The 27,789-nt window shown below is 53.7% G+C and overlaps 1 protein-coding gene across 1 annotated transcript; it reads left to right on the top strand.

The window, feature by feature from the left end:
* Positions 1-621: 621 nt before the first annotated feature.
* On the top strand, positions 622-27,789 carry LOC121658485 (sestrin-2-like). The gene is given in 21 exon segments (XM_042015444.1): positions 622-739; positions 1,857-1,921; positions 2,727-2,781; positions 3,348-3,500; positions 4,416-4,573; positions 4,975-5,061; positions 5,818-5,949; positions 10,994-11,129; positions 11,586-11,687; positions 21,878-21,942; positions 22,369-22,415; positions 22,418-22,602; positions 22,741-22,935; positions 23,303-23,485; positions 23,763-23,972; positions 24,721-24,871; positions 25,041-25,135; positions 25,137-25,157; positions 25,919-26,109; positions 26,525-26,669; positions 26,748-27,789. Coding segments are annotated over 21 exon segments (2,544 nt in total). The 5' UTR covers positions 622-658; the 3' UTR covers positions 26,835-27,789.

Below are 27,789 nucleotides of genomic sequence, written 5' to 3'. Positions count from 1 at the left end.
TGTCCGGCCCTGTCCGGTCCTGTCCTGTCCTGTCCGGCCCTGTCCTGTCCTGTCCGGCCCTGTCCTGTCCTGTCCTGTCCTGCCCTGTCCGTTCCCCCAGTCCTGTCCTGTCCGGTCCGGTCCGGCCCTGTCCTGTCCTGTCCGTTCCCCCGGCCCTGTCCTGTCCTGTCCGGCCCTGTCCTGTCCGGCCCGGTGCGGTCCGGTCCGGTCCGGCCCTGTCCTGTCCTGTCCTGTCCGGCCCTGCCCTGTCCTGTCCTGTCCTGTCCAGTCCCGTCCGGCCCTGTCCAGTCCTGTCCTGTCTGTTCCCCCGGCCCTGTCCAGCCCTGCCCTGTCCCGTCCGGCCCTGTCCAGTCCAGCCCCGCCCCTTTTCCCAGTCCCCGCCCCCTCCCCCCCACCGTCTCCACGCGCGATCTCGCGCGACCTCCCCCGCGCGCCGCGTCACGCGGGGCCGAGCGGCTGCGTCACCGCGGCCCTCCCGTGACGTTCACGCTTCCCCGGCGCGCCCCGCCCCGCCGCTGTGAGTGACGGCCCGCTCGCCAATAAGAAGCGGCCGAGGCGTGACTGATGCGGCGCGCCGCCAATGGACGGCGGGAGGGGGCGGGGCCGCGCGGGCCGGGCGGGCGGGCCGGCGGGCCGCGCCTGTCAGCGGGGCGGCGGGATGGCGGCGCTGTACGCCTGCACCAAGTGCCACCAGCGCTTCCCCTTCGAGGCGCTCAGCCAGGGCCAGCAGCTCTGCAAGGTCCAGGAGAGGGGCTGGGAGCGGGTTGTGAGGGGGCGAGGAGGGAAGGTCTGTGAAGGATCTTATGGGGGGCAGTTTGGGAGGAGACTGATGGGAGAGGAGTCTGAGGGGGGCTGTGAGGGAAATGGGGGGTGATCTATGAGGAGATTTGAGGGCGTGGGCTGTGAGGGGATTTGGGGGGTGTCTGAGGGGTAAAGGGCCTCCTGGAGCATTGTTTGTGAGGGAGGGCAAGCAAGGGACTGTTTTAGGGGCTCTGGGGGCTCTTAGGACTGAAGATAATTGGGGGGCTGTTTGTGGGGAGATCCTGGGAGTATTTATGAAGACTGGGGCCTTGAGGTGTCTATTTGGGGTCTGTGGGTGGGCAGTGGGAGGGTGTGGATGAGGGCCTGGGAGCTTTGGGGGGGTTTTGAGAGGCTGAGGCACGGGGATAAAGCCTGGGGGCTGTTAGGGGAGTGTGTTGAAGGGCTTCTCAGGGAAGCTGTTTGTCAGGAGTACCTGAGGCACTGGAGGCAGTTTGGAGGTGCTGGGGGTGTTTGGAGGGTGTTGGAGTGGAAGTCATGGGGTTGTTGTGGGGAATAGAGGGAAGGTGGGAGCTGTTCCTTAGCGAAGGCCTGGGAGGATCTGGGCTTATTTATGGGAGGTCTGATGGTATCTTGAAGGAGTAAGGTGGGTTTTGGGGACAGGCTGAGGGGACGGGGAAGAACAAGATCAGGGATGAAATAAGAAACAAGGGGCAGGAACTGGAGTAGCCTGGGATCACTGAAGCTGGGACAAAGCAGGTGAATGTTGGCAAAGCTGGGATGGGAGTGCGACGAGAGGTACAGGAAACTGGTGAATACCTGAGGCAAAGCTGTGTGTTCCTGCCCCGGGAGCTGGGGCCACCCCTTGACCCTGCTCTGTGGGTGTGAAGCACAAATGAGCCCTGGTGATGGATCTCAGTTCATGCCTGGCTCACCTGTGACACATGCCATCCCCATCACCCTTCCTCTTCTCTCAGCATGACTGTACAGGGAGGAAGTGTTTGCATGTATGTGGATGTGGTGGGAGTGGAGGACAACAGGAGATCTGGGATTTGGGGAGCAGCACTGCACCTCATGGAACACTTCTGTTGTTGCAGGAGTGCCGGATTGCTCATCCCATTGTTAAATGCACTTACTGCAGGACTGAATTCCAACAGGAAAGGTAAATGCTTGCTGAAATGGGGAGATCCATGTTTCGTGTAGAACAGTCACACCTGGGGAACCATAATGCTTCCACACCATCAGTGACTGAGCCTTAACCTGTAGATTGTTGCTGTGGAAGACTTGGGGGGACCTTTGGCCGCCTCCAAAGGTCTGCTGGGTGAGTTGGAGTATCTGCAGTGCACTTGGATTACACCTTTTGCTTGGGGTTTTTTTTCAGTCAGAGCTCAGATGCATCTTCCAGGGAAGGATCTGGGTTCATCTTCCCATGAGTTTTCCTCTTACCCGATGTCTGGTATCCAACATTTATTTCCTGCTGTGTGTCCTTTAGCTGGGCTCTTGTCTTTTTGCATTTTGACAAGTTGTGTAACTGTCAGAGGGAGGATTGCTAGTCCCAGAGCTGTATGTGGCCGTTGTGTGGGGTGTTCCTTCCTGTGTTTGTTGGACAAATATACTTCTGTCCTCTCCTGCCTTGACCTCCAGAATGGAGCCTGCCCTGATGCTGAATCACTCGTGCTGCCAGTTAGTCAGTGATCAAATCCTGTGTATGTACGGACAAAAAACTGGTGTCATCTGGGCATGCTGTTTTTTGGCCATTTATTCTCAGTCAGATGGGGATAGGAAAAGCACTTTGGTATCTGAGTCCCTAGGGAGGTTGAATCCAGCCTCATCACCAGAGACAGAGCCGAGGGGAGGCTGGGATCCTAACCAGGGATCCTGGGATCTGAACCAGGCATCCTAAACAAGGGTTTCATTTGTTTCATCTGTTGGAATGCGTTAATAAAATGATGTGTCCTTCTTAACAGCAAAACCAACACGATATGCAAGAAGTGTGCTCAGAATGTGAAGCTCTATGGCACAGTAAGTGAGCGGGGCTCAGCCTCTCCACCTTCTTTTCCTTTCATCTCTCTTGTCTTTATCCTGCTGAAATCCAAGAGCAGTTTATGGACTGGCTTGGCTGTAAGAGCATGACTGGTCAATAATATGGGTCACTCAAGCGTGAAGCTTTGACTTTCTCTTCTTCTTTTAGCACAAAAAAGAGCTTTGCATCGTTTGAGGCCAGGAAATGATCTGTTCGATACCCAGTAGAAACAAGAGTGTGCTTACACAGACTGAGATTGCTGCAGGAAGCAGTGATAAATCTTTATTTCCTGCTTGCCTGAAATCTGAAATAGAGATTTTGATTGGTTCTATTTTGGTATTAGACATTTTTCTAAAGATTTCACGGCACCTGATAAATGGTCTGAGTGCCATGGCTAAATACAGTTAGCTGGAGACCAGGGATCCAAATGGAGTTTTGTGTCCTGGATCAGCATTATACTCTGCTTAGAATAAGGAAATAGAAGTTTGAAATTATGGGGAGAATGGGAAGGAGCGGTGTACTATTGTAGTTAGAAGGCTGTAGCAGTTGTTCTTGTTTTTTAAAGCCAAAACCCTGCCAGTACTGCAACATCATAGCAGCATTTATTGGAAACAAGTGTCAGCGTTGCACCAACTCAGAGAAGAAGTATGGCCCTCCTCACTCGTGTGAGCAGTGCAAGCAGCAGTGTGCATTTGACCGGAAGGATGACAGGAAGAAGGTCAGTATTTGTGTAAAAGAAGGCTGAAAAGTTAAAAGGGCTGGTCACTGTGATCCTCTGTTCATCTTCTTTACATCTTCTGCAGCATTTCTGATAGGACAAGGGGGAATGGCTTCCTGCTGCCAGATGGCAAGGGTTAGATGGGATACTGGGAAGAAATTCTTCCCTGTGAGGGTGGTGAGGCCCTGGCACAGGGTGCCCAGAGAAGCTGTGGCTGCCTTATCCCTGCAAGTGTTCAGGGCCAGGCTGGAAGGGGCTTGGAGCACCCTGGGATAGTGGAAGGTGTCCCTGCCCATGGCAGGGGGTGGGACTAACTGAGCTTTAAGGTCCTTTTCAACCCAAACCATTCCATGATCCATGTCTCTTGGTTATGAAGTGATTTTCTAGAGTTGAGCTTTGCCCTGGTTTAGAGCTGTTTGGTCTTTGAACCCCTATGTGCCTCTGCCAGACCTTCTGAGAAAGATCTCTTGACTTTGGCCCAAGAGCTGGCAGAGGAGCAGAGACCTCTGAATGAAGTGTGAGGTGCTATTTGGGGAGAGGGATGGGGAGTGATATTTGTTCCATAGCCTGAGGAGCTACAAGTGTCATACCTCCACCAGGAAACGCCTTCTGTGGCTTCTGTACACCCTTTGCTTAAACACCCTGAGTGCTCTGTAGGAGGTGTGTCTTTCCCAGGCAAAGTGTAAAGATCTGTTGTTTGGGATGCTACACTGATAATCCCTGCCCTGCTGAGCCTCCTGGAGCAGACACCCTTGCTGTTTTGGTCTCCAGTGGCTGCCTGTCCATTCAGAAGATTCTTTTTGAGTCCCTGCTTGTTCATATGTGACCCTAACCTTGAAACTGCTTCTTGTCTTTTCTGTATTTGCTTTGTGGGCAGGAAGAAAGACCAAAACTTCTTTCTGTCTCCCCTTCCAGGTGGATGGAAAGCTGCTGTGCTGGTTGTGCACGTTGTCCTATAAACGGGTCCTGCAGAAGACCAAAGAACAGTGCAAACACCTGAGCAGTTCTTCCCGAGCCAGCCTGCAGGAGAAGGAGCAGTTCAGTAGGCTCAGCAGTGGCAGCCACTATAACAGGTAACCTTGGGGAGGGCTTTGGACAGGGTCTGAGTTCAGGAGGATCTGGCTAAGTCACGCTTTGCTTGTTTGCAAACCTCACTGTGCTTGGTGCAGCCTTGCGCTTCTTAGTGATCCAACTTACTGAACTTGTACACAATAAAAGCAGAGTTGCATTTGTAAAATTTAATGATTAAAATGCAGATTTTAAGCAGGAGTTCTTCACCTACGTGCTGCTCTGACTCATTGTTTTCTGTTTATTTTTAGTCTCCAGCTACTCTTCAAGGAATGATTTTTTTATCATTTTAGCCCTGGGAAATACTGTTTTAATAGGATCAAAGTGGGTGGGAATATTTATCTGCCTCTCTGTCTTAGACTGAAAGTCATTCAGGTTCTGACATACAATTTCCTCATTTTTCTAGCCAGAAAACCTTATCCACGTCTTCCATTCAGAACGAAATCCCAAAGAAGAAAGCCAAGTTTGATGCCATATCTGCCAATGGTGACAGGTGAGCCTGTTACATGGGGAAATTGTGGGCGGGTGGCTTTGTTTGCTGAGTTTATATAAGACAGAGTTGTGTGTGAATACCTTATGCTAGAGCAGGGGCCTTGGGCTTTGAGACCTCAAGGGGCTGCCCTAGAACCTGGCAGCCCAGTGCTACCTGGAATCTAGACATAGGTTTGAAGAGGAAAAGAGTACTGAGCACCTGTACCTGCTCGAATGGAAACTGATGTTTGGCTGAACTCCCCAACAGTCAGGAGAACTGCAGCCAGACCAACTTTATCCTCTCTCTGCAGTCACAGGGAGAGAGGGGCTGGTGAGGTCTGCAGGTTTTGTGCTTTGAGGTCTGTCAGACTGATCTGCAGGGAGAGGGAGAACCTCAGAGGACAGGAGAAGAGAGACAAGCAATCAAACAGCTTTGCTTGAAAGGCTGTGGACTCCCCATCCTGGAGGTGTCCAAGGCCAGGTTGGATGGGGCATGGAGCAACTTGGTTTAGTGGAAGGTGTCCCCTCCCATGGCAGGGGGATGGAACAAGATGGTCTTTAAGATTCGTTCCAGCCCAAACCATTCCATGATTCTCTGATTTTAGGAAAGCATCCGGCCCCATTCTGCTGTCACACTTGGTACTGAATCATGTTGATGCCAGCCGCCTGTGCAGCAGAATGGGAGTCACTAGCAGAAACAGGAGATAGAGATGGATTTGTATTTTTATGGTCTTGTACATGCATATTTTCATTCCTGCCTTTCCTCTCTGATTCTCAGCGTTCCTTCCTCTCCCGAGATGCTTTGCCCCCTTATCCAGAGGGCCCCGTCCACGTTGGCGCAGTGGGCTGCTTCCCAACAGACTCTCGGGGCCCACCATTGTCCTGTTGCTCAAGGCATTGACATCCTGAAGTGAGATCACCTGTTGTTTTCTCCCCTCCCTCCCTGGGAACTGCCTCATACACGGGCACTCTCCCTCTCAATGGATCTCTTTCTAGACAGCAGGGATTTGGGAGCATGGACCAGAGCATAGTTAGTGCCAAAGGGTTCATTAAAGCCACTGGTAATTAATTATTCACTACCTGCCTTGAATGTCTCTGAGATCACAGATCTCTCCTACAGATACTGTTGACACCTTGTCACTGTGAAGTGTTCCCATGGGAAATGCCCCATCCCTGGAAGTGTTCTTGGCCAGGTTGGATGGGGCTGGGGGCAGCCTGCTCTAGTGGAAGGTGACCCTGCCCATGGCAGGGAGCGGAACAACATGAGCTTTAAGGTCCCTTCCAACCCAAACCATTCTGGGATTCTATGATTCTATGAAATAGAACTTTAATAATTTTATAGGGCAGTGGCTCCCACAGAGTGGTCTGAAAGACCTTTTATCATCTGAACAGCATTTTCAATTAAAAGCTGGAAAAATTTAAGGACTAATTGTGACTTAGGAGCTGTGGCTGAGTGCAGAGGGGTTAGAATTCAGCTGCCTTGAGTGCTGGTGGAGCCAGAGGAGAGGATGGAAACAGGGCCCTGGTAGAACTGGTGCAGCCCATCAGTACCTGGTACAGCTTTCCCTCTAGAGAAGCGGCTGCTCCGGGCTGTAGGACAGCACCAGGTGTTTTTATCTCCTCAGTAAATCCTGGGCTGAGATCTCACACCTCATTGTAACAGCCCTGCTGGCTTGAAAATACCCAAAAAGCAAAATGTCCTGTTCTCTGGGTTGGTCAGCCATTTGTTTGGAAAACAGGAGCATGTAGTGAAGGAATCAAGGGCCTTCCTTTTGCTCTCATGTCAGATGTTGCCAGTCTGGCTCCTGACAAGGCTGTAGGCCTTGCCACAGGCTTTTTTTGATGAGTTCCGTAACAAACCAAGTGTAAATTTAGCAACTAAAGAGCTTCAGCAACGTGCAGCAGAAAAGGCAAGCTCCAGCTGCCTTAAACAGACGCATGACTGCATGTCTTGAGTGGAATAATAATGGGGGTTCCTTAAGTGTGGGTTTGGAGTTGCTGAGGGTTCTTTTATGAGGGTGAACCCCCCAAACCCTCCCCTTTTGTACAACTACCAGATTGTCCCTCCCAGAGTCACCTTGGTGTCTGGGGCACAGCCTGAGCATGGAGTTAAGGTCTGCTGCAGCACAAGGGTGTTTGCAGCAGCAGCAGAGTCTGGAGTAAAAGTGACGCAACCAGCACCTCCTCTCTGCTGAGATCAACCCCAACTTCCTGTACTCTGTCTCCTGGCTTCAGCCAAAACCTCTGGTGTAGCCCTCAGCTGGGCAAAATTTGGGCATGTCTGAGCTCAGTTACTTCGGCAACACCTTCAGTCAGGGTCCAGCTTATCTGAAATGATTGCTTCTTCTTGGATATGGTAGAAATTCCTTTACTGTGTCGTACTGAATTCCCTCTGTGTGTTTTTGTTTATGTGTTTCAGAGTGGTTGTTGCTCACAATGGCTATGATATGTGGACAGGATGATTTCCAACAGTCATTTAAAGGGTGGTGTTGAATGGTTTGTTCTGGATGAGTTCTGGGAGGAGGAAACAGCTCTGGTGCTGCTGCACTGGGAGTCGTTTTCCCTCCCAGTGACTCGCAGCACATCTTGCAGCAGACCTGGCCTTATTAATCCTGCTGTGCTGCCAGTGCCCCTCGGTCCTGTGCTGCCCAGCATGCTGGCTTCACCTCCAGCCCCTGGAGCTGGGCTGGTCCTGATTTGGGCAGTCTTGGTGTCCCCATCCTCTTGTGCCAATGCTGGCGAAGTGTTCTGACTCTGCAGACGAGCGCACTGCGGTCCCTTCTCCTGTCACTGCAGACAAGGTGCTAAATTGTGCTTGTAACACCAGGCAGCGACAGCACTGCTGGCAAGGGGAGAGCAGCGGTGCCTCAGGATGCTCAGCAGCAAAGTTCATTTGTAAAAAGATTCTCATTTGCATAGGAAAGTCTTGGCACAATTTAAAGCTCTGTGACTTGGGCTGTACTGCACTGTGTGGAGGATGTTTTTCATAGAATTTCAGAATGGTTTGGATTGGAAGGGACCTTAAAGCTCATCACATTCCACCCCCTCCAATGGGCAGGGACACCTTCCACTATCCCAGGTTGCTCCAAGCCCTGTCTGACCTGGCCTTGAACAATTCCAGGGATGGGGCAGCTACAGCTGCTCTGGGCACCCTGTGCCAGAGCCTCACCACCCTCACAGGAAAGAATTTCTTCCCAGTATCCCATCTAACCCTGCCCTCTGGCAGTGGGAAGCCACCCCACCTTGTCCTGGCACTTCAGGCCCTTGTTACAGGTCCGTCTCCAGCTCTCTTGGAGCCCCTTTAGGCACTGGAACAGGCTCTAAGGTTTCCCCAGAGCCTTCTCTTCTCCAGGCTGAACATTCTCAGCTCTCCCAGCCTGGCTTCAGAGCAGAGGGGTTCCAGCTCTTCGGAGCATCTCTGTGGCCTCCTCTGGGGTTGCTCCAGCAGCTCCGTATCCTTCTGATGTTGGTGGCCCAGAGCTGGAGGCAGCTCTGCAGGTGGTTTTTGTCTAAGGTAAAATGTGGATGGTCATTCAGTGCCTGGTCTGTGCCTCTTCACACCAGCCTGACTTGAACAGCAGAATCTTTAAGCTTGGCATTTGCTTTGCCTAATTTCAGCCATTTAACAGGTGTGGAGTTTAAGGCAGTCCATTTGATTTCTGTTCCAGTCAATAGAGAGAGGCAAGTGCCTTGGGAACAGCTCCATTTTTGTCCTCTGTCTCTGCTGAAAACAACGGGAGCTCATAATTTCCTTTAATTAGCGGTGTGCATTTCAGGCTGTTCAAACATGGAGAGCTCATGTCCCCCTGACCTATCCCAAGGGGCTGGATCTTGAGTTTATTTGTAGAGGAAATGGCTTTTTTTTTTTTTGTTTGGTTGTTTTAATTCTTGATCTGTTTGTTAAAGGAAAGGAATGACTTCCATTTGGCAGTTTTCCTTCGAATTTTGGAGTCTTAGGCTGCTTCTGTAACATGGGGTTAAAGACAGAGGAACCTTTCATTGCTGATTTGTCAGTCTTTTTAAAAATACAAAAGAAGAAAAAAAAAAATCTGCTTCTTTAATGCACCTTAATACATTTGAGGGGGCATTTTGCAGCAACTGAACAGGAAAATACCTGCCTGGTATTTTATACCCCCAGGAGGAGATCTCAAGCCGGCTGTTCCCCGCTGGCAGATGCAGAACCCTCGGAGCCCTGGGGACGGGTGCTCTGTGCAAGGCTGGTGACCATCCTGTCCCTTCCTTCTCCCCACTGGGTGGCAGGGCTGGCTCTCACCTTCCTGGCTTTGCAATGTGCTGGGCAGCAGGAGCTGCCAGGCAGGGAATTTTTCCTGCTGGAGCTGCTCTGGGAAATGGGGACATCTCCTGGCACTCTTTATCACCCCAGGGCATGGCAGGAGGGAAGCGTGCCTGGGAATGGTGTGTCAAGGGATTGTTTTCAGCCAGAGGGAATCCGTGAGGAAGCCTTTTTTTCTCTGTGGAGGCTGTTGGCTGTTTGTTTTTTTTTTTTTAATTTCTTTCTCTCCTCCCCGGCATATTTGCACTGAGTGGGAAATTAAAGCTGCTGTTAGTAATGTGCTTGCACACAGGAAGGTGCTGGAGCACCCACCATCATCTTGCACAGCCTCCACTTGGGAAAACTATTTGGGAAAGTTTTAAAATGGAGTTGTTCTGTGCTTGTGTGTGGGTATGAACCTCTCTGCCTAGCACAGAGCTGGATCCAGTGTGCCCAGAGAGCTGCCACATCTTACTGTGGGCTCTGCTGTCAGCATGTTTTAGCCATGCAGGGCGCTTCTGCTGCGGTCTCCTGCAGACCCTCAGTTCTGAGTTTTCCTTTGCCGGGTTTTCTCTCCCAGTGCCTCAGGGCCATCCTCTGACTCTCAGATCTGGGAAGCTGCCTCTGCTTAGTTTCCCTCTGTAGATCCCCAGCACAGTGGGGGAAAGAGCCTTTTCTCCTGCCACATCCTTACTAATGAGTCCCATCAAAGCAGACTGTGGTGCTTTTAATTAGAAAATGGATCATTTCCAGGTGCTAGAGGAGACCCCATGTGAAGTGAGCAGCAAGTACTTTCTGCCTTAGGGTACAGGTGGGGGACTCGGAAGTTCAGAGGTAGAAACATCCTCGAGAGAAGCAGAATTTTGGGTTCAGACTTCTTCTAGGTGAAGCTTTGTTGTCTTATTACTGTTCGGTTTTTATACAGCAGTTGCAGGTGTGTGTGGCTGGGAGGTGCTGCCCACTTAGCATGAGGAGATAAAAATCAGTTTTAGGGATGGAACAGAAGGCAGGGAAAAATCGGGTGGGCTCCCTGGGCCTGTAGCTTGTTGTATCTTATGATCTGGCATATTCCTGTAGCACAGGACTGCACGTGCCTGCCTGGGTCACTGGGTGTCTCGTAGGGAGGTTTGTGATTTACCAGTGCAGCAGTGACTCGTGCACAGGTAACTCTGCAGATGTTTGCTTAGATTTAGAATACCTGGTGGTGTACAGGTGATGTGCTCAGCTATTTCTCTGTTTTCCTGGAGAGTTTTTCCTACTCTGAAATAATGAAGCTTCTACCTAAATTGCTTTATCGTGGCAGAATCAAATTATTACAAGGTCCAGTATGTTTTTTACCCCTTTTCCTGCTCAGGACAATTTATCTGGTTTTTGCTCTGTTTGTTGAACTTGGAGGTTATTTGTTTCTCTTTCATGTCCCCTCCTTGCCAGAATGCTTGTTTACATTCAGTGGGAAGTTTTGCAGTGCATCCAAGGACTGCTTGTGAGCAAAGAGATTTCCAAAGGGATGCATAAAGTTTAATTATCTCTCTGATTGCTGTCTTCAGCTCTTTGGTTTGAAAAAGGATCATGAATGATCATGAAATGATTCCCATTCTCCTTTGAGTGCATCCGTGGGAGTTTCCCTGCCTCACTGAAGAGGAGGGTTTTGTTGAGAGCCTCTCCCTGTTCTTTGCTGCAGTTTTTCTCCAGACCTCGCCCTGGACTCCCCTGGCACTGACCACTTTGTCATCATTGCCCAGCTGAAGGAGGAAGTGGCTACTTTAAAAAAGATGCTTCACCAGAAGGATCAGATGATTTTGGAGAAGGAGAAGAAGGTACAGTCCTTGGCTTGCTTCCCCCCAGCAGGCTGACATGTTCTCACAGATCACACTCTGACACAGCCTGGCTTTTCATCTTGGAGTTAACATGTCTGGGTGTTTCCAGGCTGCCTCCTTTCCAAAGCCAAAGAGGTTCTCTGGACCCACCCAGGAGATCTCATTTCATAAGGGGTCATTTCCTGACCACTCTCTTGGAGACCTCTGTGTGTGGGGAAGACTGGGAATAAACATGCTGTTGCTTGGAGAAAATACAGTGCTGGCCCTTCCTGTTGCTCTGTGCTCTGAGTGACACAGTTCTGGTCTCGTTGCGGTCCCCCAGCACCCCCAGCATGTCTGTGACCTCAGCCAGCGGTCACAACCTTCTTTAGAGGCATTTTCCATGGCAGGGGGGTCTGTGGTGAGGGAAGTCATTGCCTCTTCAAGCTCACTTGCTCCTTCCTGGTTTCTGCACAGATCACAGAGCTGAAAGCCGACCTGCAGTACCAGGAATCACAGATGAGGGCAAAGATGAACCAAATGGAGAAGACACACAAGGAGGTCATGGAACAGTTACAGGTGACAGCATTTTTGGTTTAATTTGCTGAGCTGTGCTGTATCCAGGAGTGACCAAGGACATTCCTGAGCTGTGTCCAGGAGGGACTGAGGACACGCCTGATCACAACACCCCGTGAGCTCCTGCACACAGAGCCCTGCTAATGCTTCTCAGCCCTGTCCTACAGCCTCTGTGCTGCCAGGCAAGCACCTCCTCAGCTCTGCACTGCATCCCAACCACTGTTTACACCTACCTTGCTGCTCTCTACTCAGGCTCACACTTACTGTGTTGTAAAGTGCTATGTTGTATCCCTTATGGACTAGATGGGAACCATCAAACTCATTTTACTTACTGTCGAAATCAGGTTTGAACCTGTTTCTCCAGTCTGCAGAACCTTTGTCAGCTCTCTGCACCTCTAAATCACCTCCTTGTGATTTGTGTGAGCAGTAACCAGAGAGAACAAAGGAACAATTGGCAGTTCTTTTAGCCCTGTATCTCTAGTCCAAATAAAGAAGTCCCTGAGCTGATAGAAGCAGGGAGAGCAGGATTCTTGTCATGGCTGTGGAAACACAGTAGACTATCAGCATTAATAGCTCGAGCCACCAAAGGGATCAGGTCAAAGGGGAAGAAATCAGACACAGAAATGAACTTTGCACCCTTTAATTACTCTGGGTATATAAAGATCTAAAGCCCCAGCAATGAGAGGCGGGAGGGGATGAGACAAAAGGCTTCTATTGCCCCTGAGGAAACAGCCCCTCCTCCATCCACACACACTCTAGGGAAGTATCCCGGTGGAGGGCAGGTTTGGAGCCTCCAGCTGCTGTCAGAGTGTCGGTGAGAATCCCTTCACAATGCACATCCTTCTGAAGGCTGGAATGTCGGTATGTGGTGAGGAGAGGGCTGGATGTGCTGTTTCTGAAGGGAAAGGAGCATCAGATCCAGGAGCAGGTGTGCCCCAGCCACCTCCCTCTCTTGCAGCTTTCCATGTCTGTGCTCAGCTCAGGCTGGGACTGCCCTGAACTCTCTGGTGTCCAGACATTTTATTTCTGCTGGTATTGGTTGAGTCTTTGGAAACCTTCAGTGATTGCAAAATCAAAGTTCAGATCTCTCAGTGTATTGTAGGTGCCTTGAACTGTTCATATGATTAATTTTTTGAGCGGGCTCATGGGTTTTATTATTTTGTCTTTGTCTTTTCCTGTGGGGCTGGGATGGGAGAGCCCTCTGTAGGTGGTTTGAGGTGAGCTCAGCATCTGCCCCCCTTTCCACCTGCGCGCAGGATGTCAGCAGCTCCTACACAGGGATCCCAAGAGCTAATGATGATCCATGCCGTTAAATACCCATTTTCCCCATTTCCAGGCCAAGAACAGAGAACTCCTGAAGCAAGCAGCTGCCCTGTCAAAAGGCAAAAAGCCTGAGAAGTCAGGAGCAATAACCTCCCCTTAAAGCCAAACCCCCAACCTGGGAGCTTTCCTCAGCATTAGCCAAGGAGTCTGGGAGGCCTGCTGGATCGCTGGAAGCCAAACCCTCTGTGTTGTCGCTAGCCCCGTGCTGTGGACTCCACGGGAATTCCTGATGGGTGTTACTTCCGACAGCATGCTTGAGCGTGGCCGGTTTCGATCCATGGGGAGAGGTCCCAGCCTTCCTAAATCCCCCCTGAAGTACTGTTTTCTGGAAGAAATCTTTTCCTAACCAGTTGCTACCACTGCCAGCCCTTTCCATGAGCAAACAGGAACCTGCTGCTTAGTGGCTCCTTGCTGGTTCCCAACCTGCTGCTGTGTGGCAATTGCTGTGGCCAGTTGTTCTGCAGATAAAATGGGAGCTGCGTGTGGTGGGAGCTGGATTTTTTTTCCTTGAACTGTTTCCTCTTCAAAAGAGAGCTGCGAACTCACCAGCCCAACAGATGTTCCTGGAAGGTTGTGCCACTGCTGACAATGGTTGATCCAGCTTTTTGGAGATGCTTCCAAAATGGGGGCCATGTATTTATCTTGGAAAATTTTTATGTTTTGTTTTTTCTTCTTTTCTCTGTCAACTTGGCAAACCAAATTGCCTTTCCTTGTTTTTCTGATGAGAGCTTTTGGGTTGGGAGCCAGAGTGGAATGATACAGCCCCCAACCCACCCAGAATTCCACCCCCAGTGCCCTGGTTACGTGGTGACATCTGGGATTTCGATGATTTCTGCAGCTTGGTGTGATCAAGTGTTTCTTACTCCATTTCTTTATGCAAAGAGTTCAAGGCTCGGATATTCCCTCTCTTCCCCCTTTCCCTGCCCCTTCCAGATGCAGGGGCCAGGTTGGCTCCAGGAAAGCACTTACTCAGGCAGCGACCCGAGCCAGGGAGTGTTTTTTGGGGCACTCCAGGGATTTTTCTCACTGCTGATTCCAAACCAGCAGGATCAAAGGGCTATGAGCGTTCCCTGTACCAGGGGTGTGCTGCCCTGAAACAGCATGGCCACCACTGACCCTTACAGCCAGGCCAGCTGGGGTAGGTCCCCCCAAACACCTCTTTTGAGGTGGTGGTGATGGATAAAAGCACTTGGAGGGGGAGCACCACACAACTCCAGGCTGGCAGGAGCTCCTCGACATCCCGAACTCTGGTCAGGGAGTGGAGAAACATCTCAGGGCTTGGAGACCCCCAAGCAGGGGCTGAAGGTAGGTAAGAGAACTCATGCTTTTGCTGCAGGATGGCTGCTCCATCAGGGCTTTGATGAAGCTTTTAACTAGAGCTTGTGATTATTTTTTTCATCCTTTTGTTTCTTATTTGTTTCTAAAGTTGATTTTACTCAAAGGCACTTTCGTGGGATGATGTTGGCTTCTGGCACGGAAGGAGCATGTTTCATTTGACACTGCCATGCATTTCTTTTTGGCTTTTCTAAGGGACTTTTGATGTGAAAACAAGCAAAATCAGAAATTGTTACACTTTGCCTGAGTGTGGCAGCAGGAAAAACTCACCCAATTTTATACTTTTAGAAAATGAAGTGCATTGGTGGGAGTTTTTTTAACTGTGGGCTTTTGCTTTTTTTGCTTCCCTCAACATACAGAAATAAAAAGAGGGAGAAAGGCCCTGTAAATACTGTTCAGTTGGGTTTTTAATCGTGATAAATTGCTCCTGCCGTCGCGTAGCTGATTTGTAGCACCAACATCGTTTCTTTGTATGTTTGTAATAATGAGATTTTCAAGGGATGCTTTGATTTGTACAAATGACACCTGTAAAAGTGGTTTTAAAAATCCTCATCTGTGGCTGATACTTTGTTTGCTTTGAAAAGGGTAAAAACCAAAACAACCAAAGCACCTTTCCCTGCCTGGAGCTGATTTATCTCCTGCTCTGGGGTTGGGAGTTATGGGAAGGAGATGGTATTTTCCCATTGTTTGCTTTGTTCCTACTTTTCTTTCTATCTTTAAATCCTCCCATCAAGCCTGTTGCTAGGATCCTGGTTACTTGGTTACATCCAGCTTCCCAGGACCCATCCGGCTGTATCCGACAAGATTTATTCCTGATCTCGGCAAGGGGAGAGAGAGACCTGCTCTTTTGGCATGGAGGTTTTCCCTTTTCCCATGAGATTTCCATGAAGAAAGCTCAGCTGCCCCTTGTCTTTTTCCAAAGAAATCTCCAGAGGTCCGGGAGTCCAAAGGGGTTTTAGCTGTGACCCTTACTCATCTCCAGTTCCTGCTCCTGGAGCACATGGGGATAGCAGCTCCCTCCTGCTGCTACTCCCAGAGCAATGAGGACCACTGACCAGTACAAACCAGTACAAACCATAGTTTGTAATGTTTATGTTGCTGAAGCCACATCCATCTGCCTGCAGGGCAGAAATCCTGATGGAGCGCTGGCAGCTCCTGTGGGCCAGGATCACCTTGGGAGTCACCTTCCCTCCACGCCTCTGAAACAGTTCAGCTGCAGAGGAAATGAGAGGAAACAGCCTCAAGGTGTGCCAGGGAAGGTTTAGATTGGACATCAGGGAAAATTCTTCCATGGAAAGGGCTGTCCAGCCCTGGCACAGGCTGCCCAGGGAAGTTGTAGAGTCCCCGTCCCTGGAGGAATTTGAAAGCCATGTGGATGTGACATTTGGGGACGAGGGTTAGGTGGTAGCCCCCAGCGCTGGGGGAACAGTTGGACTCGATGCTCTTAAAGATCTTTTCCAACCTAAATGATTCCATAATTCTAATTCCCTTCTCCACCCCACAAATGCTGTGGGCTTCCTTCTTCCAGCCCACAAAGCCCTAATGCCAGTGGGTTTTCCCACTGGAATCTGTAATGGGGTGACCAGCCACAGTGACAGTCCAGCTCCTGATCTTCTAGCAGAGCATGTAAGGAAAGGAAATACTGAAACAGTATTCCATGTCTTACCTGCCCCAGGTGTTCCCTCAGAGTGTCCCTGTATGGTCTGTGCTGCTTCCCTTGGTCCTCAGAATCTGGGCTGCCCAAAACCACCAGCTAGTGAAAGAGGCAGGAGTTGTCCGCAGCCGACCTTCCTCTGAGGTAACACACCTTGAGCAATTTGACTTCCCTTGCTGTTTAGCTTTCCTGGAGCACCAGACTTGTCCAGTCAGCAGGATGGTAACCAGGACACTGTCAATTCCAAAATAATTGCCTACTGTTGCGGTTTTTTAAATCCCTGGAGAGAGTTAAAAGCCATGTGGATGTGGCACACTTGGGGACATGGGTTAGTGGTGGCCTTGGCAGTGCTGGGCTAATAGTTAGACTTGATGATCTTAGAGGGCTTTTCTGAACTGAGCAATTCCATGATTCTATGGAATGCTGAAGCTGTTTTGCACTGCCCAGCATCGCCAGCTCCTGGCTCCCATCATGGGAGGGTCTGAGCCCCTGGCAGCTCAGCTGTGGTGGCTGGACACTCCCTGTACCAGGCTGCTGTGAGAGGAGGGAGATGCTGCTGACAGCCCGAGCCGGCTGCTACGTGAGCAGGAGCATCAGGAGCCAGCCAGGAAAGTGCTGGGACTGCAGGTTACCTGGCACTTGCCGGGTGGGCTGACGAGGGGTGAGGAGCAGATGGGGGATCCCGTGCTGCTCCGAAACCTGGAGCTCTCTGCCCAGCTAGCCGTGATTGGCCCCTTCTGTCCCTGCTCAACATGCAGGAGTCATCTGTGGGACAAATGTCCTCCTGGCACAGCTCTTTGTGTCTTCTGATGGGATATTTTTGTATTAAATATTTGGCAGCATCGCCAGCCCATCTCTCCAGCTGGATCATTGCCTGATGCACACCCACAGCCCTGTCCCTCTAATATCCAGTGCTTTTTGAGGGGGGCAGAAAGGGAAGAACAGAGACAGCCTTCCCCCCTCCCTCTGCCCCCCGCCCTCTGCTTGCTCTGTGTTGCCTCCACTGATGCAAAGGAAGAGATGGATTTTCCCCTCCAGGCTGACGTGTTCAGCCAGAGCCAACACAGAGCTCATGGCCTCAGGGTGGAATTGTAGAATCATCATGGAATGGTTTGGGTTGGAAGAAACCTTAAAGCTCATCTCGTTCCACCCCCTGCCATGGGCAGGGTCGCCTTCCACTATCCCAGGTTGCTCCAAGCCCCATCCAACCTGGCCTTGGACACTTCCAGGGATGGGGCAGCCACAACTTCTCTGGGCGGCCCCAGGGCTGGCTGGTGACCAGCAGCACCTCTGCTCTGTGTTCAGCAGCTGTGTTCAGCAGCTCTGTGGGCTGTGACAGTGCCAAAGGAGCAGGTGATGGAGCTGGACTGGGGTGACAGACTAAACAGCACCTCTGACCCCACGGCAGGGCGGGGCCACGTTCCCTTGGATCAGATGAAATTAAACGCCCGAACCGTGCCTCTGAAATTACAGAAATGGAAATACAGAAGCAGAAACCTTGAGGTGGCCAGAGCCACCCAGACCCCACAGCCTCAGCACAGGGCCATGTTTGCAAAACACTCTAAAAATAGCCCCAGGAAGGGGACAAGGAGCAATGACCAGGCACGTTTGAAACTGGCTATGTCCTCCCTCCCTGCAGAGGCTGGGGCTGGGGCTGTGCTGATCGTGGCTGTTCCAGCCGTGGGCTGTGAGGCCTTGCGGTGGTAAGGAGCACTGACGTTCCCTTCGCTGGCAGGAGCTCAGCCCGGAGCCAGAGGAGGCTGTTGCCAGGCAAATCCTGAGTTGTTTGTGCAGCGACTCCTGTTTGTTGGACTTTGCCATGTCGGGCTGTCAGGCAGCACCAGATTGGCACCAGCTCTGTGTCTGGGACAGCCCATGGTTGTGGGGGGGGGGGGGGGGGTTTCCCTTCTTTTCACCTTTTTTTCTTTTTCTTTATTATTTTTCTTCTTTTCAACCTTTTTTTTTTCTCCTGTCCCTTTGGAGAAACACCAAACCCAGCAAAAGAATCAGAATCCCAGACCGTTTTGGTTGGAAGGAATCTTAAAGCTCATGTCGTTCTGCCCCCCTTCAATGGGCAGGGACACCTTCCACTATCCCAGGCTGCTCCAAGCCCCATCCAGCCTGGCCTAGGACACCTCCAGGGACGGGGCAGCCACAGCTGCTCTGGGCACCCTGTGCCAGGGCCTCCCCACCCTCACAGGAAAGAATTCCTTCCCAATATCTCATCTAACCCTGCTCTCTGGCAGTGGGAAGCCATGCCCCCTTGACCTGGCACTTCAGGACCTTGTCCCAGGTCCCTCTCCAGCTCTCTTGGAACCCCTTTGGACACTGGAAGGGGCTCTGAGGTTTCCCCAGAGCCTTCTCTTCTCCAGGCTGAACACCCTCAGCTCTCCCAGCCTGGCTTCAGAGCAGAGGGGTTCCAGCTCTTCGGAGTATCTCTGTGGCCTCCTCTGGGGTCGCTCCAGCAGCTCCGTATCCTTTTGATATTGGTGGCCCAAAGCTGGCCCCGCACGGCAGGCGGGGCCTCACCTGAGCGGAACAGAGAGGGTTTCCCTCAGCTTTCTTTTCCCTTTAGCCCGGGGACACATTTCCAGTACTCCCAGTGTTCAATGGTCGGTAAAGTGCGACTGGCGCTGGGTAGACCTGATGTCTGCGTGCTGACCACGCCCCCCGCACTGCCATTGGTCGGATTGTTGCGTGGTGGTCACGCCCGCGAGCTCCCATTGGCCGGGGCGGGCGGGGGCGTGTCCCACCGCCCCGCGCTATGTAAGCGTGGCGGGCGCGGGCCCGGGGCTGCTGCGGAGCGCGGGGGTGTCCGGGGGTGTCCGGGGCCTCCGGCGGTACCCGGGGCTATCCCCACCGCCCAGCCCCGCCGTGATGCTGGTGGCCGGCTCGCCGTGCAGCCCCGCGGGGCCGGAGGAGCACCGGGCCTGCGGGGCCCGGCGGGGCGGCCAGGTAAGGGCTCCCGGGCTGCATCGCCCCATCCCCGGGGCACGCGGGGTGCAGCCCCCACGGGAGTCCCTCGGGGAAGCGCTGGGGGTGTGCCCTTGACCCGCGGCCGCTGTCTCCCCTCTGCCCGGGATCACCCGGCCCCGGCTGGCTGCAGGGAGGGGAGAAGCCGGGACATGTCCAGAAACCGGCCGGGGTGCAGGAACAATCCTTTGGCTCATCCACTTTGCAGCGAGGCTAAAACCAGGGGTGTTGAGGAGCAGGCTGGGTGCTGGGAGCTCCTGCAGTGTCCTGGGCATGGGGCGGCCCTGGGCAGGCAGGGGGAACTTTGGGCGCCTGGAAGGGGAGACCTTGGGGTCCCCGAAGCTTCCAGGAGCTGGGCTGTATGTGGGAGCCGGGCAGAGCTTACAGGAATGGCCGGGCACAAAGGGAAGTGAGGCACGGGTGTGATGGGATGTGCCTGTCGGGGCTGACAGGAGATTGGGTGCTTCAGGGTCTCTGTCCTGTTGTTTGGCTCGTGCTGCTGTTCCCAGGCTGGGTATGGGATCTCGGATGTCCCCGTTAACCAAGACATCTGGAAAGCATCTGGTGTCGCCCAGGGCTTATGCATTGTGTGGAAAAGTCCAGTGTGGAAAACTGGGGTCCTGGGGTGTCCATGGAGTTTTGCAGGATCTCCTTGACCTTCCCAAGCAACCAGATCAGTCTACAACATCAGTCCACCAACATCCTGAGTATCCTGAAAAGCTGGGAGTTGCCTCTGTTGGCAAGACCTCTTTTCCCCCCTCAAAAAAAAAAAAAAGCTTTTTTTTCTCTTGCTCCTGCATTCCCCTTCCACCAGATCTCCTTAGTGACAGCGGGATTGCTTTGCAGCTTGGGACTTTGCTTGGAGGGAGTTGTCACAGCAGGATGGTTACTCCAGAGGAGTGCTGGAAGCTAGAAATGCTGGGACAGTGGATGGAACAGACCCCAGGCAGCAGAGAACAGCAGGGAACTCACTCTGGCACCTGTTCTGACGTGAGCCAAAGCCTGAAATCGGTGCTTTGGAGCAGGCTGGGGTGAAACTGGTGGTGGCCCTGATGCTGCTATTGTCCCCAGGACCAGTTTTTGGCAGGAACACGGTTAGGAGGCACAATCCACTCTGCTGGGTGGCTCTGATGGTGTTTATTTAACCTCACCTTATCTGGGATGGTTTCCCCACACCTGACTAAGCACTGGCACCAGTGGGATTAGTACTCAGCACACCCATCTTCCTGCTCCTGGGGAATTATCTCATTCCCCTGGTACCTCTGTTGAGACCCTCAGCCTGCTTTGTGCCAGCTGGAGCTGGGAGCCGGTTGTGTGTCTGGTCCCAGTCACAGCATCTCAGTGCCTCAGTTTCCCCTCAGTTTGATAGGACAAGAGGAAACAGCCTCAAGTTGCACCAGGGAAGGTTGAGGTTGGATATTAAAGTTCTTCACTGAAAGGGTTGTCTAGTCCTGGCACAGGCTGCGCAGAGAAGTTGTGGAGTCCACATCCCTGGAGGGATTTAAAAGACATGTGGATGTGGCATTTGGGGACGAGGGTTAGTGGAGGGATTTAAAAGACATGTGGATGTGGCATTTGGGGACGAGGGTTAGTGGTGGCTTTGCCAGTGCTGGGGTAACAGCTGGACTTTACGGTCTCAGAGGGCTTTTCCAACCTGAACTATTCCATGGTTCTGATTCCCCATTGGTGGAAGCAGGAGGGGATATCTTATCCGGTGGTGGCACAGCAAGGGTTAAGCACAGCGCCCCAAGGATTCCTTAATTCAGCAAAACACTAGGAGCCTCTTGCAGGAATGATTAAAAGCACCTTCCAAGGTCACCCTGAGATGCCACTGTAAAGCAGTGGCTGGGCTGGGGGGTTGGAATTCCAGCCGGCTGGAAGTCCTGCTGTCTGTCCCATGGATTTGCCTTGCCAGGGTCTGCTGCTGTCCCCCTGCCAGGGAGTCTCTTGGGCCGTCAGACAGTTCCTTCTCCTCAAACCCTGAGTCAGCACGGAACAAAGGAGCCAACTCAGCAGCAGGAGCCTGATCCCGCTGTCACCCCAGTGCTTCCATGGTGACTCAAGGCAGGAGCATGCCATGGGAGCCATTGGATGAGGGCACTCCTGGCTTTGCCCTGGCTCTGTCTCGGTGCCCTGTCCCGCTGCCCGGCGCATGGGGAGTGCGTGGCTGCACTGACAGCTGCTCTGGTCACTTCGTGCCATCCTACACCCCTTTCCTGCTTAGGAGAGGGTGCCAGGCTGCACCTTCCGCCTCCACAGGGGTTTGAATTACGCCATTATGTCCCTCTTTATGGGTCTGTGGGAGCAGCTCATCCAGTTCACCCAGTAACTAACTGGGTGCTGTGGGAGCACAGCTGCCCACTTCCAGCCCTGAGGAGTGTGGGGCAGAAAGGACCTGAACCCCGTGCTTGGAGCAGGGGGAGCCCCTGTAAGTAAGGGCTCATTTCTGGATTAACTGTGTTAATTAATTTGGAGAGGGGTGGGGGGAAATGGTGACGTTTAGTAGCATTTTGTGCCCAGGGACAGGTTAGTGGGACGCCCGGGCGCCGTGTCTTTGCTGGTGATCGTAACCTGTTCCTGTGGAGGAACAGTGCTGTGGCTTTGCTACTCCTTATCCCCACTGCCCGGGACCCCCGCATCCCGTTTCTCCCTGTTTTCCCACGGCTCGGGAGTGGTGTCACGGCTCCTGACCCGTGGGGCCGCTGTCCCGCTGTGTCACACCCGCCCGGGAGCGGAGCAACATCCCGGCGCGGTTTCATCAGCGCTGCCGGCCTGACGCGAGGGGTGTGGGGGCGATGGCCCCGTGGCCCGTGCCGGGTGTCTCTGCCTGAGTCACCCCTTCCGGTGACGCTGACGGGGACATTCCGTGGCTCCGGTGACTCCCGGCTGCTCCTTCCTTCCTTCCTAGGAAAGAGGAATCAAGGCTCCCCGGGAACAGGCAACGGGCCCCAGCACCTTCATTCCCCTGGGAGAGGTAAAGCGATGGGGATGGACGTGGGTGGGGGTCTTCTCCCTGCTGGGGGTCTCCTTCACCCTTCCCTGCTGCGGGTGGGGGGACAGGAAGGATTCCCAATCCCCCCAGTTCTTAGTGGCTGGTGGGGGTGGGATGCTGGGGAAGGAGGAAGAGGTGGAGAGGGGTCACCAGCCCGGGCAGATCCTTGTGGCATTGTGGGGGAGTCGTTCTGGAGGTTGGGGGAACAGCTGTGTTTCACCCTGGTGTTTGCCTACCCTGCCTGTGCCTCAGTTTCCCCACTCATCCAAACACGTCTGTGTTTCTCCTGCGATGCAAAGACCTCCACCCTTGCCTCAAGGCCCCCCTCAAAATTCTACCTTGAAATCCCCAGGGCACCTGAGCCCTATCTGAGCACCCACGTTCACTCTCCCAGATGTTCCTCCTCCGGCAGAGATAGCGCCGTGGTTTCGTCACCGCGCTGGGGGGGCTGACCCCCATCTCCTCCCCTGCGCTCCAGAGCCCAGACAAACAACCCAACCCATGGGCTGAGCTGGACGGGCTGTGTGGGATCTGTCATGGAGACCCCCAAACACCCCCTGCCCCCTGGGGCTGGGGACAGGGAGACGGGCAGCAGGGGCCGCCGGCGGTGTCCGTTCCGGAGGCGGGGCACTTCCAATAGGGTGAGGATCTGATCTTGGTGCTCTTGGGTGCCTGGATCCTGCTTGTTGGGGGGTCTCCATTTAGGTTAGGGGGATGTTGGCAAGAGCAGGGGCCTACAGCTCACGGCCCTTCACTTCCCTCCTCTCCTCATTCCACAGATCCCGCAGGAAGGTGGGGAGAACAGCCTTCACCAACTCCTCGAGGCCTTCGTCTCGGCAGGCAGGGTGGACCACGTCGCCATGGTCATGGGGCTGCACCCCCAGTACCTCAGCAGCTTCTGGAAGACCCAGTACCTCCTGCTGCGCATGGACGGGCCCCTGCCCTACCACAAGCGCCACTACATTGCCATCATGGTGAGCAGTGGGGCCCTTGGGGTGTGGGGACACAGGGGGCTATGTGGGGTCCCAACACTGCTGCTTGGGAGGCACTTGGGACTCCACAGATGGGCCCCTCTCTTATCTGACGTCCCAAAAGCTTGGAAGCCCCTTTGGGGTTGGTGCCCACCTAGGGTACCCCAACACCCTCCCTCCAGGACCCCTGGGGACTGGCATTGATAGTGAGGGGGGAAATCCCTCCTGTCTGGAACTTGTATCCCCAGGGAAAATCCTCCAGGAGCAATGTGGGAGGAGTGGGCTCCCTGCCTTGGCTTTTTCAAGGGCTTGGAGCAGGGTGGGGGTCCCCCGGCCAGTGCCAGGGGCTGACTGCTGGCTCTCCCCGCAGGCAGCAGCCCGGCACCGGTGCTCCTACCTGGTGGGGTTGCACATGGGGGAGTTCCTGCAGGTAGGGGGCAACCCTGTGTGGCTGCAAGGGCTGCACTGTGCCCCCCAAAAACTCCGGAACCTCAATGAGATCAACAAGCTGCTGGCGCACCGGCCCTGGCTCATCACCAAGGAGCACATCGAGGTGAGAGCTGATGCTGCCAGCACAGATCCTCCCCCCAAAACGAACTGTTTAACCCCAGGCCACATTCCTGCTTGCACAGCTCCCAGGGTTTAACCCTTTCAGGGCTGAGGGAGTCAGTGGGATGGGAAGGGGCGACTTGCCCCCAACAGGTCTGTGGGTGAGGCACTTCCCAAACATGCTCCTATATCCCTGCCCTTGGCTTGCCCCGGCACTGGGCTGTGGTGAGGGTACAGCTGAGGGCTGGGGGGGTCTCTCCAATTCCTGCTGTGTGTCACAGGCTCTGCTGAAGCCAGGGGAGGACAGCTGGTCGCTGGCGGAGCTGGTGCAGGCGCTGGTGCTCCTCACCCACTACCACTCGCTCGCATCCTTTGTCTTCGGCTGCGGCATCAAACCCGAGGAGGACCAGGATGTGGGGAACAGCTGCTGGCCCCCCTCGCCCCACAGCGACAGCAGTCCTGCCTCTGATGACAGCATGGGGGGCTCTGGGGTAAGAGGGGCTTTGCCTTGCAGGGGTGTGAGTGCACCGTGGGGTGCTGCATGCTTTATGGAGCTTCCCCTGGGAATCACAGAATGGTTTGGATTGGAAGGGACCTTAGAGCCTATCTTGTTCTACCCCCTGCCATGGGCAGGGACACCTTCCACTATCCCAGGTTGCTCCAAGCCCCATCCAGCCTGGCCCTGAACACTTGCAGGGATGGGACAGCCACAGCTGCTCTGGGCACCCTGTGCCAGGGCCTGCCCACCCTCACAGGGAAGAATTCCTTCCCAGTATCCCATCTATCCCTGCCCTCTGGCAGTGGGAAGCCATTTCCCCTCATCCTGGCCCTCCAGGCTCTTGCCTAAGTCCCTCTCCAGCTCTCCTGGAGCCCCTTTGGGCACTGGAAGGGGCTCTAAGGTTTCCCCAGAGCCTTCTCTTCTCCAGGCTGAACACCCCCCTCTCTCCCAGCCTGGCTTCAGAGCAGAGGGGCCCAGCTCTTGGAGCAGCTCTGTGGCCTTTGCTGGGAACAGCAGATGCTTTAGAGCCATGCAGTACCTTCCATGTCCTACACAGGACTTCCTCCTCCTCCCAGGCCCGGGGATGGGTCATAGGAGCTGCTGGAATCTTGGCAGGACAAACACAGAGGGAGATGCTCGTTTGAGCAGCCATGCAGGTCCCCCAAGTGCCCGCAGATCTGGGCTTGGGGGCCCCTCTGGTCGACCAGGGGCACGGTTGACCCTGCCCTGTGCTTCCCCAGGGCACGGACACCATGCAGGAGGTGGAGGTGCTGATGGAGAGGATGAAGCTGCTGCAGGAAAACCAGTGGGAGGAGGAAGGAGTCACACAGGAGGAGATGGCAACACGCTTCGAGCTGGAGAAGACAGAGAGTTTGCTGGTCCCTTCCTCAGGTGAGGAGGTGCAGGGGGCAACTGTCTGGGGGCAGGAGGTCCCCATGGGCCAGGGGAGCCTGAGGAGGGGGGAAGGAACCAGAACCTGCCTGAGGGAGAGCAGGATCCGCTCTCCAGTGCAGCGCTGGCTCCCGTCTGGGCTCACGGCCACTGCGGTGGTGCCTTGTAGATATTTTGGATCCCTCCCTGCAGTCCAACATCCGCTGCTTCCTGGAGGACCCTGAATTTGGATACAAGGACTTCACACGGAGGGGGGAGCAGGCCCCCCCCCACCTTCCGTGCACAGGTGGGTGCTCAGCCGTGGCTCAGGTCTGGGGGATAGCTCCTGCTTATCTCAGGGTTGTTCCCAGGATTGTGGAGAGTGGGTGAAGGGCTGGAGCTGAGCAACCAGGTGCTGAGAATTGGGGGGAGGTGTCAACTTAGGGGGGGACCCCCACTTATGTCCCTGGCTTTGGGGGGTGTCGTGGTTTAAGCCCAGCTGGAGATGAAACACGACACAGCTGCTCACTCAGCCCCCACTTTCTTCCCCCCAACCCAGGGAGGAGAATCAAAATTAAACTTGTATGCTGAGGTAAGAACAGTTTAATTATTGAAAATAAAGTAAAATACAATAATAATGGTAAATGATAATAATGACAATGAAAACGGAAAAAACAAGTGATGCACAATGCAATTGCTCAGTGTCTGCTGACCGATGCCAGAGCCGTCTTCCCAAACCCAGACTGGCCCCTTCCAGGTAACTCCTCCCAGTTTATATACTGGGCATGATGTTCTCTGGTGTGGAATATCTTTGTGGTCAGTTTGGGTCACGTGTCCTGGCTATGCTTCCTGAGCCTGAAACAAGACGAATAAAGTCCTTGACCCAGGGTAAACCCAACTTAGCAAAAAACCCAAACCATCAGTGTGTTACCAACACCCTTCTCATTCCAAATCCAAAACCCAGCATTGGAACAGCTGCTGAGAAGAAACTGACTCTGCCTGAAACCAGGACAGAGGGACCCCACTTTTCCCCACCAGACCCCTACCCCAGCATCCTTTCTCCATCAGGATTACACCTGGGAGGACCACGGCTACTCGCTGATCAACCGCCTGTACCCGGATGTGGGGCAGCTCCTGGATGAGAAGTTCCAGGTGGTTTACAACCTGACCTACAACACCATCGCCATGCACTGCGGCGTGGACACCTCCATGCTGCGCCGGGCCATCTGGAACTACGTCCACTGCGTCTTTGGCATCCGGTACATCCCCAAAACGTGGCTGGAGTTTCTTTGCCTTGGCAAGAGCCCAGGAGGAGGTCCAGTGATTTGGTCTTGGTTAGAGTGTTGCTGCTGCTTCCCCAAGGCAAAGTGATGCTGTTGGTGGGCTTGGCTGAGGTTCAGAACAGCCCTGGGAAAGGAGAATTTAGTAAGAAAATATAAAGGTGGTGAGGCTCTGGCAGAGTTTGCCCAGAGAGGTGGTGGAATCCTCATCCCTGGAAGTGTCCAAGGCCAGGTTTGATGGGGCTTGGAACATCCTGGGATAGTGGAAGGTGTCCCTGCCCATGGCAGGGGGTGGCACTGGATGGGCTTTAAGCTCCCTTCCAACACAAACCATTCCATGGTTCTATGAGTGCACAAGCCTTGTGGCTGGAATAACACATCCTCCTCTCTCCAGCTATGACGACTACGACTACGGGGAGGTGAACCAGCTGCTGGAGCGCAACTTGAAGATCTACATCAAGACAGTGGCTTGCTACCCGGAGAAGACGACCAAGCAGATCTACACACAGTTCTGGAGGCACTTCAAACACTCGGAGAAGGTGCTGCCCTGTCCCTTCCCCTCCTGGCACGGTGTTTGGGGGTGCGGACCCTGTTCCCTTACCCTGCTCTCGCCATAGGTGCACATCAACCTGCTGCTACTGGAGGCACGGATGCAGGCGGCTCTGCTCTACGCCCTCAGGGCCGTCACCCGCTACATGACCTGAGCTGCCTCTGCTCTCTCCTCCTCCTCCTCCTGCCCTGGCTGTGTGGGAAAGGCCAGGGGGCAGCTGGTACCCTCAGAATTCGTCTGGAGTATTGTCTCCCTGCTTAATGGGCTTAGAGCTGTGGAAGGAAAGTGGGAGCTTCCCTGCATTTTCTTCCAGGAAAGGGGAGCCCCCCAGAAGCTCTCAGTGCTGGGAAGACCCTAAAGTGTTGCCCTGGGCTTGGCAGAGCTGCGCGTGCTCCACTGCTCCGTGCCTTTTTGGGGTTAGCCCAAATGAAGCCAAACTGGGATGTCTGTGGGTGTAGTGCTGGTGTTGCAGCCCTCTGACATCTTCTGGCACCAAGGCTGCCACTGCAGAGGACTGTCCCCCTGCCAGAGATGGCCGGAGGATATAATGGGCTTCATCCCTGCTTTTTGGGTCCTGCCGTGCTGGGAGACAGCTGCTGGTGGGGGTGCTGCCCAGGCACACCCTCCCCACCTTTCTGCCTCATCCCCTGCGATTTGGGATGTGAAGTGCCTTTAACCTAAGTGCCAGGGCAGGAGCAGGGAAAGGGTAGAAATACCCGAGTGTGTTTTACACCTTTTTGCATTGTTTTCCAACCACTGGCACATCTCCACTGCCTCAGCTTTAGGGGCTGAGGTGGGGAGCTGTGCTGGGGCATGAGGCTCCCTCAGCCCCTCTCCTGCTGTGAGGGTGGCAGGGTGGGATGGGGTGACCAAGGCTTTATCTGGATATGCAAGAGCATTCCCAGCAGCGCAGGTTGCCTGGGAGGTGTTTGTTGGGGAGCAGGATCCAGGGCCAGCAGCATCACCACCCTTGGTTTGGCTGTTGAATCATAGCTCCAGTTAAGTTATTTCTATATTTTTTGGGTATATTAACTCCTGGCTAGACATGGAAATGCCTCTGTAACTTTGCTATGAATCTTGTTTGAAAAAATAAAATAGTTCTTTTTTTA

Source organism: Corvus kubaryi, unplaced genomic scaffold (genome assembly GCF_017639235.1).
Source record: "Corvus kubaryi isolate FWS band 111438036 unplaced genomic scaffold, C.kubaryi_AGA036_p1.0 split3-37304, whole genome shotgun sequence".
Lineage (NCBI taxonomy): Eukaryota > Metazoa > Chordata > Aves > Passeriformes > Corvidae > Corvus > Corvus kubaryi.
This window is presented reverse-complemented; position numbering and strand designations above follow the sequence as displayed.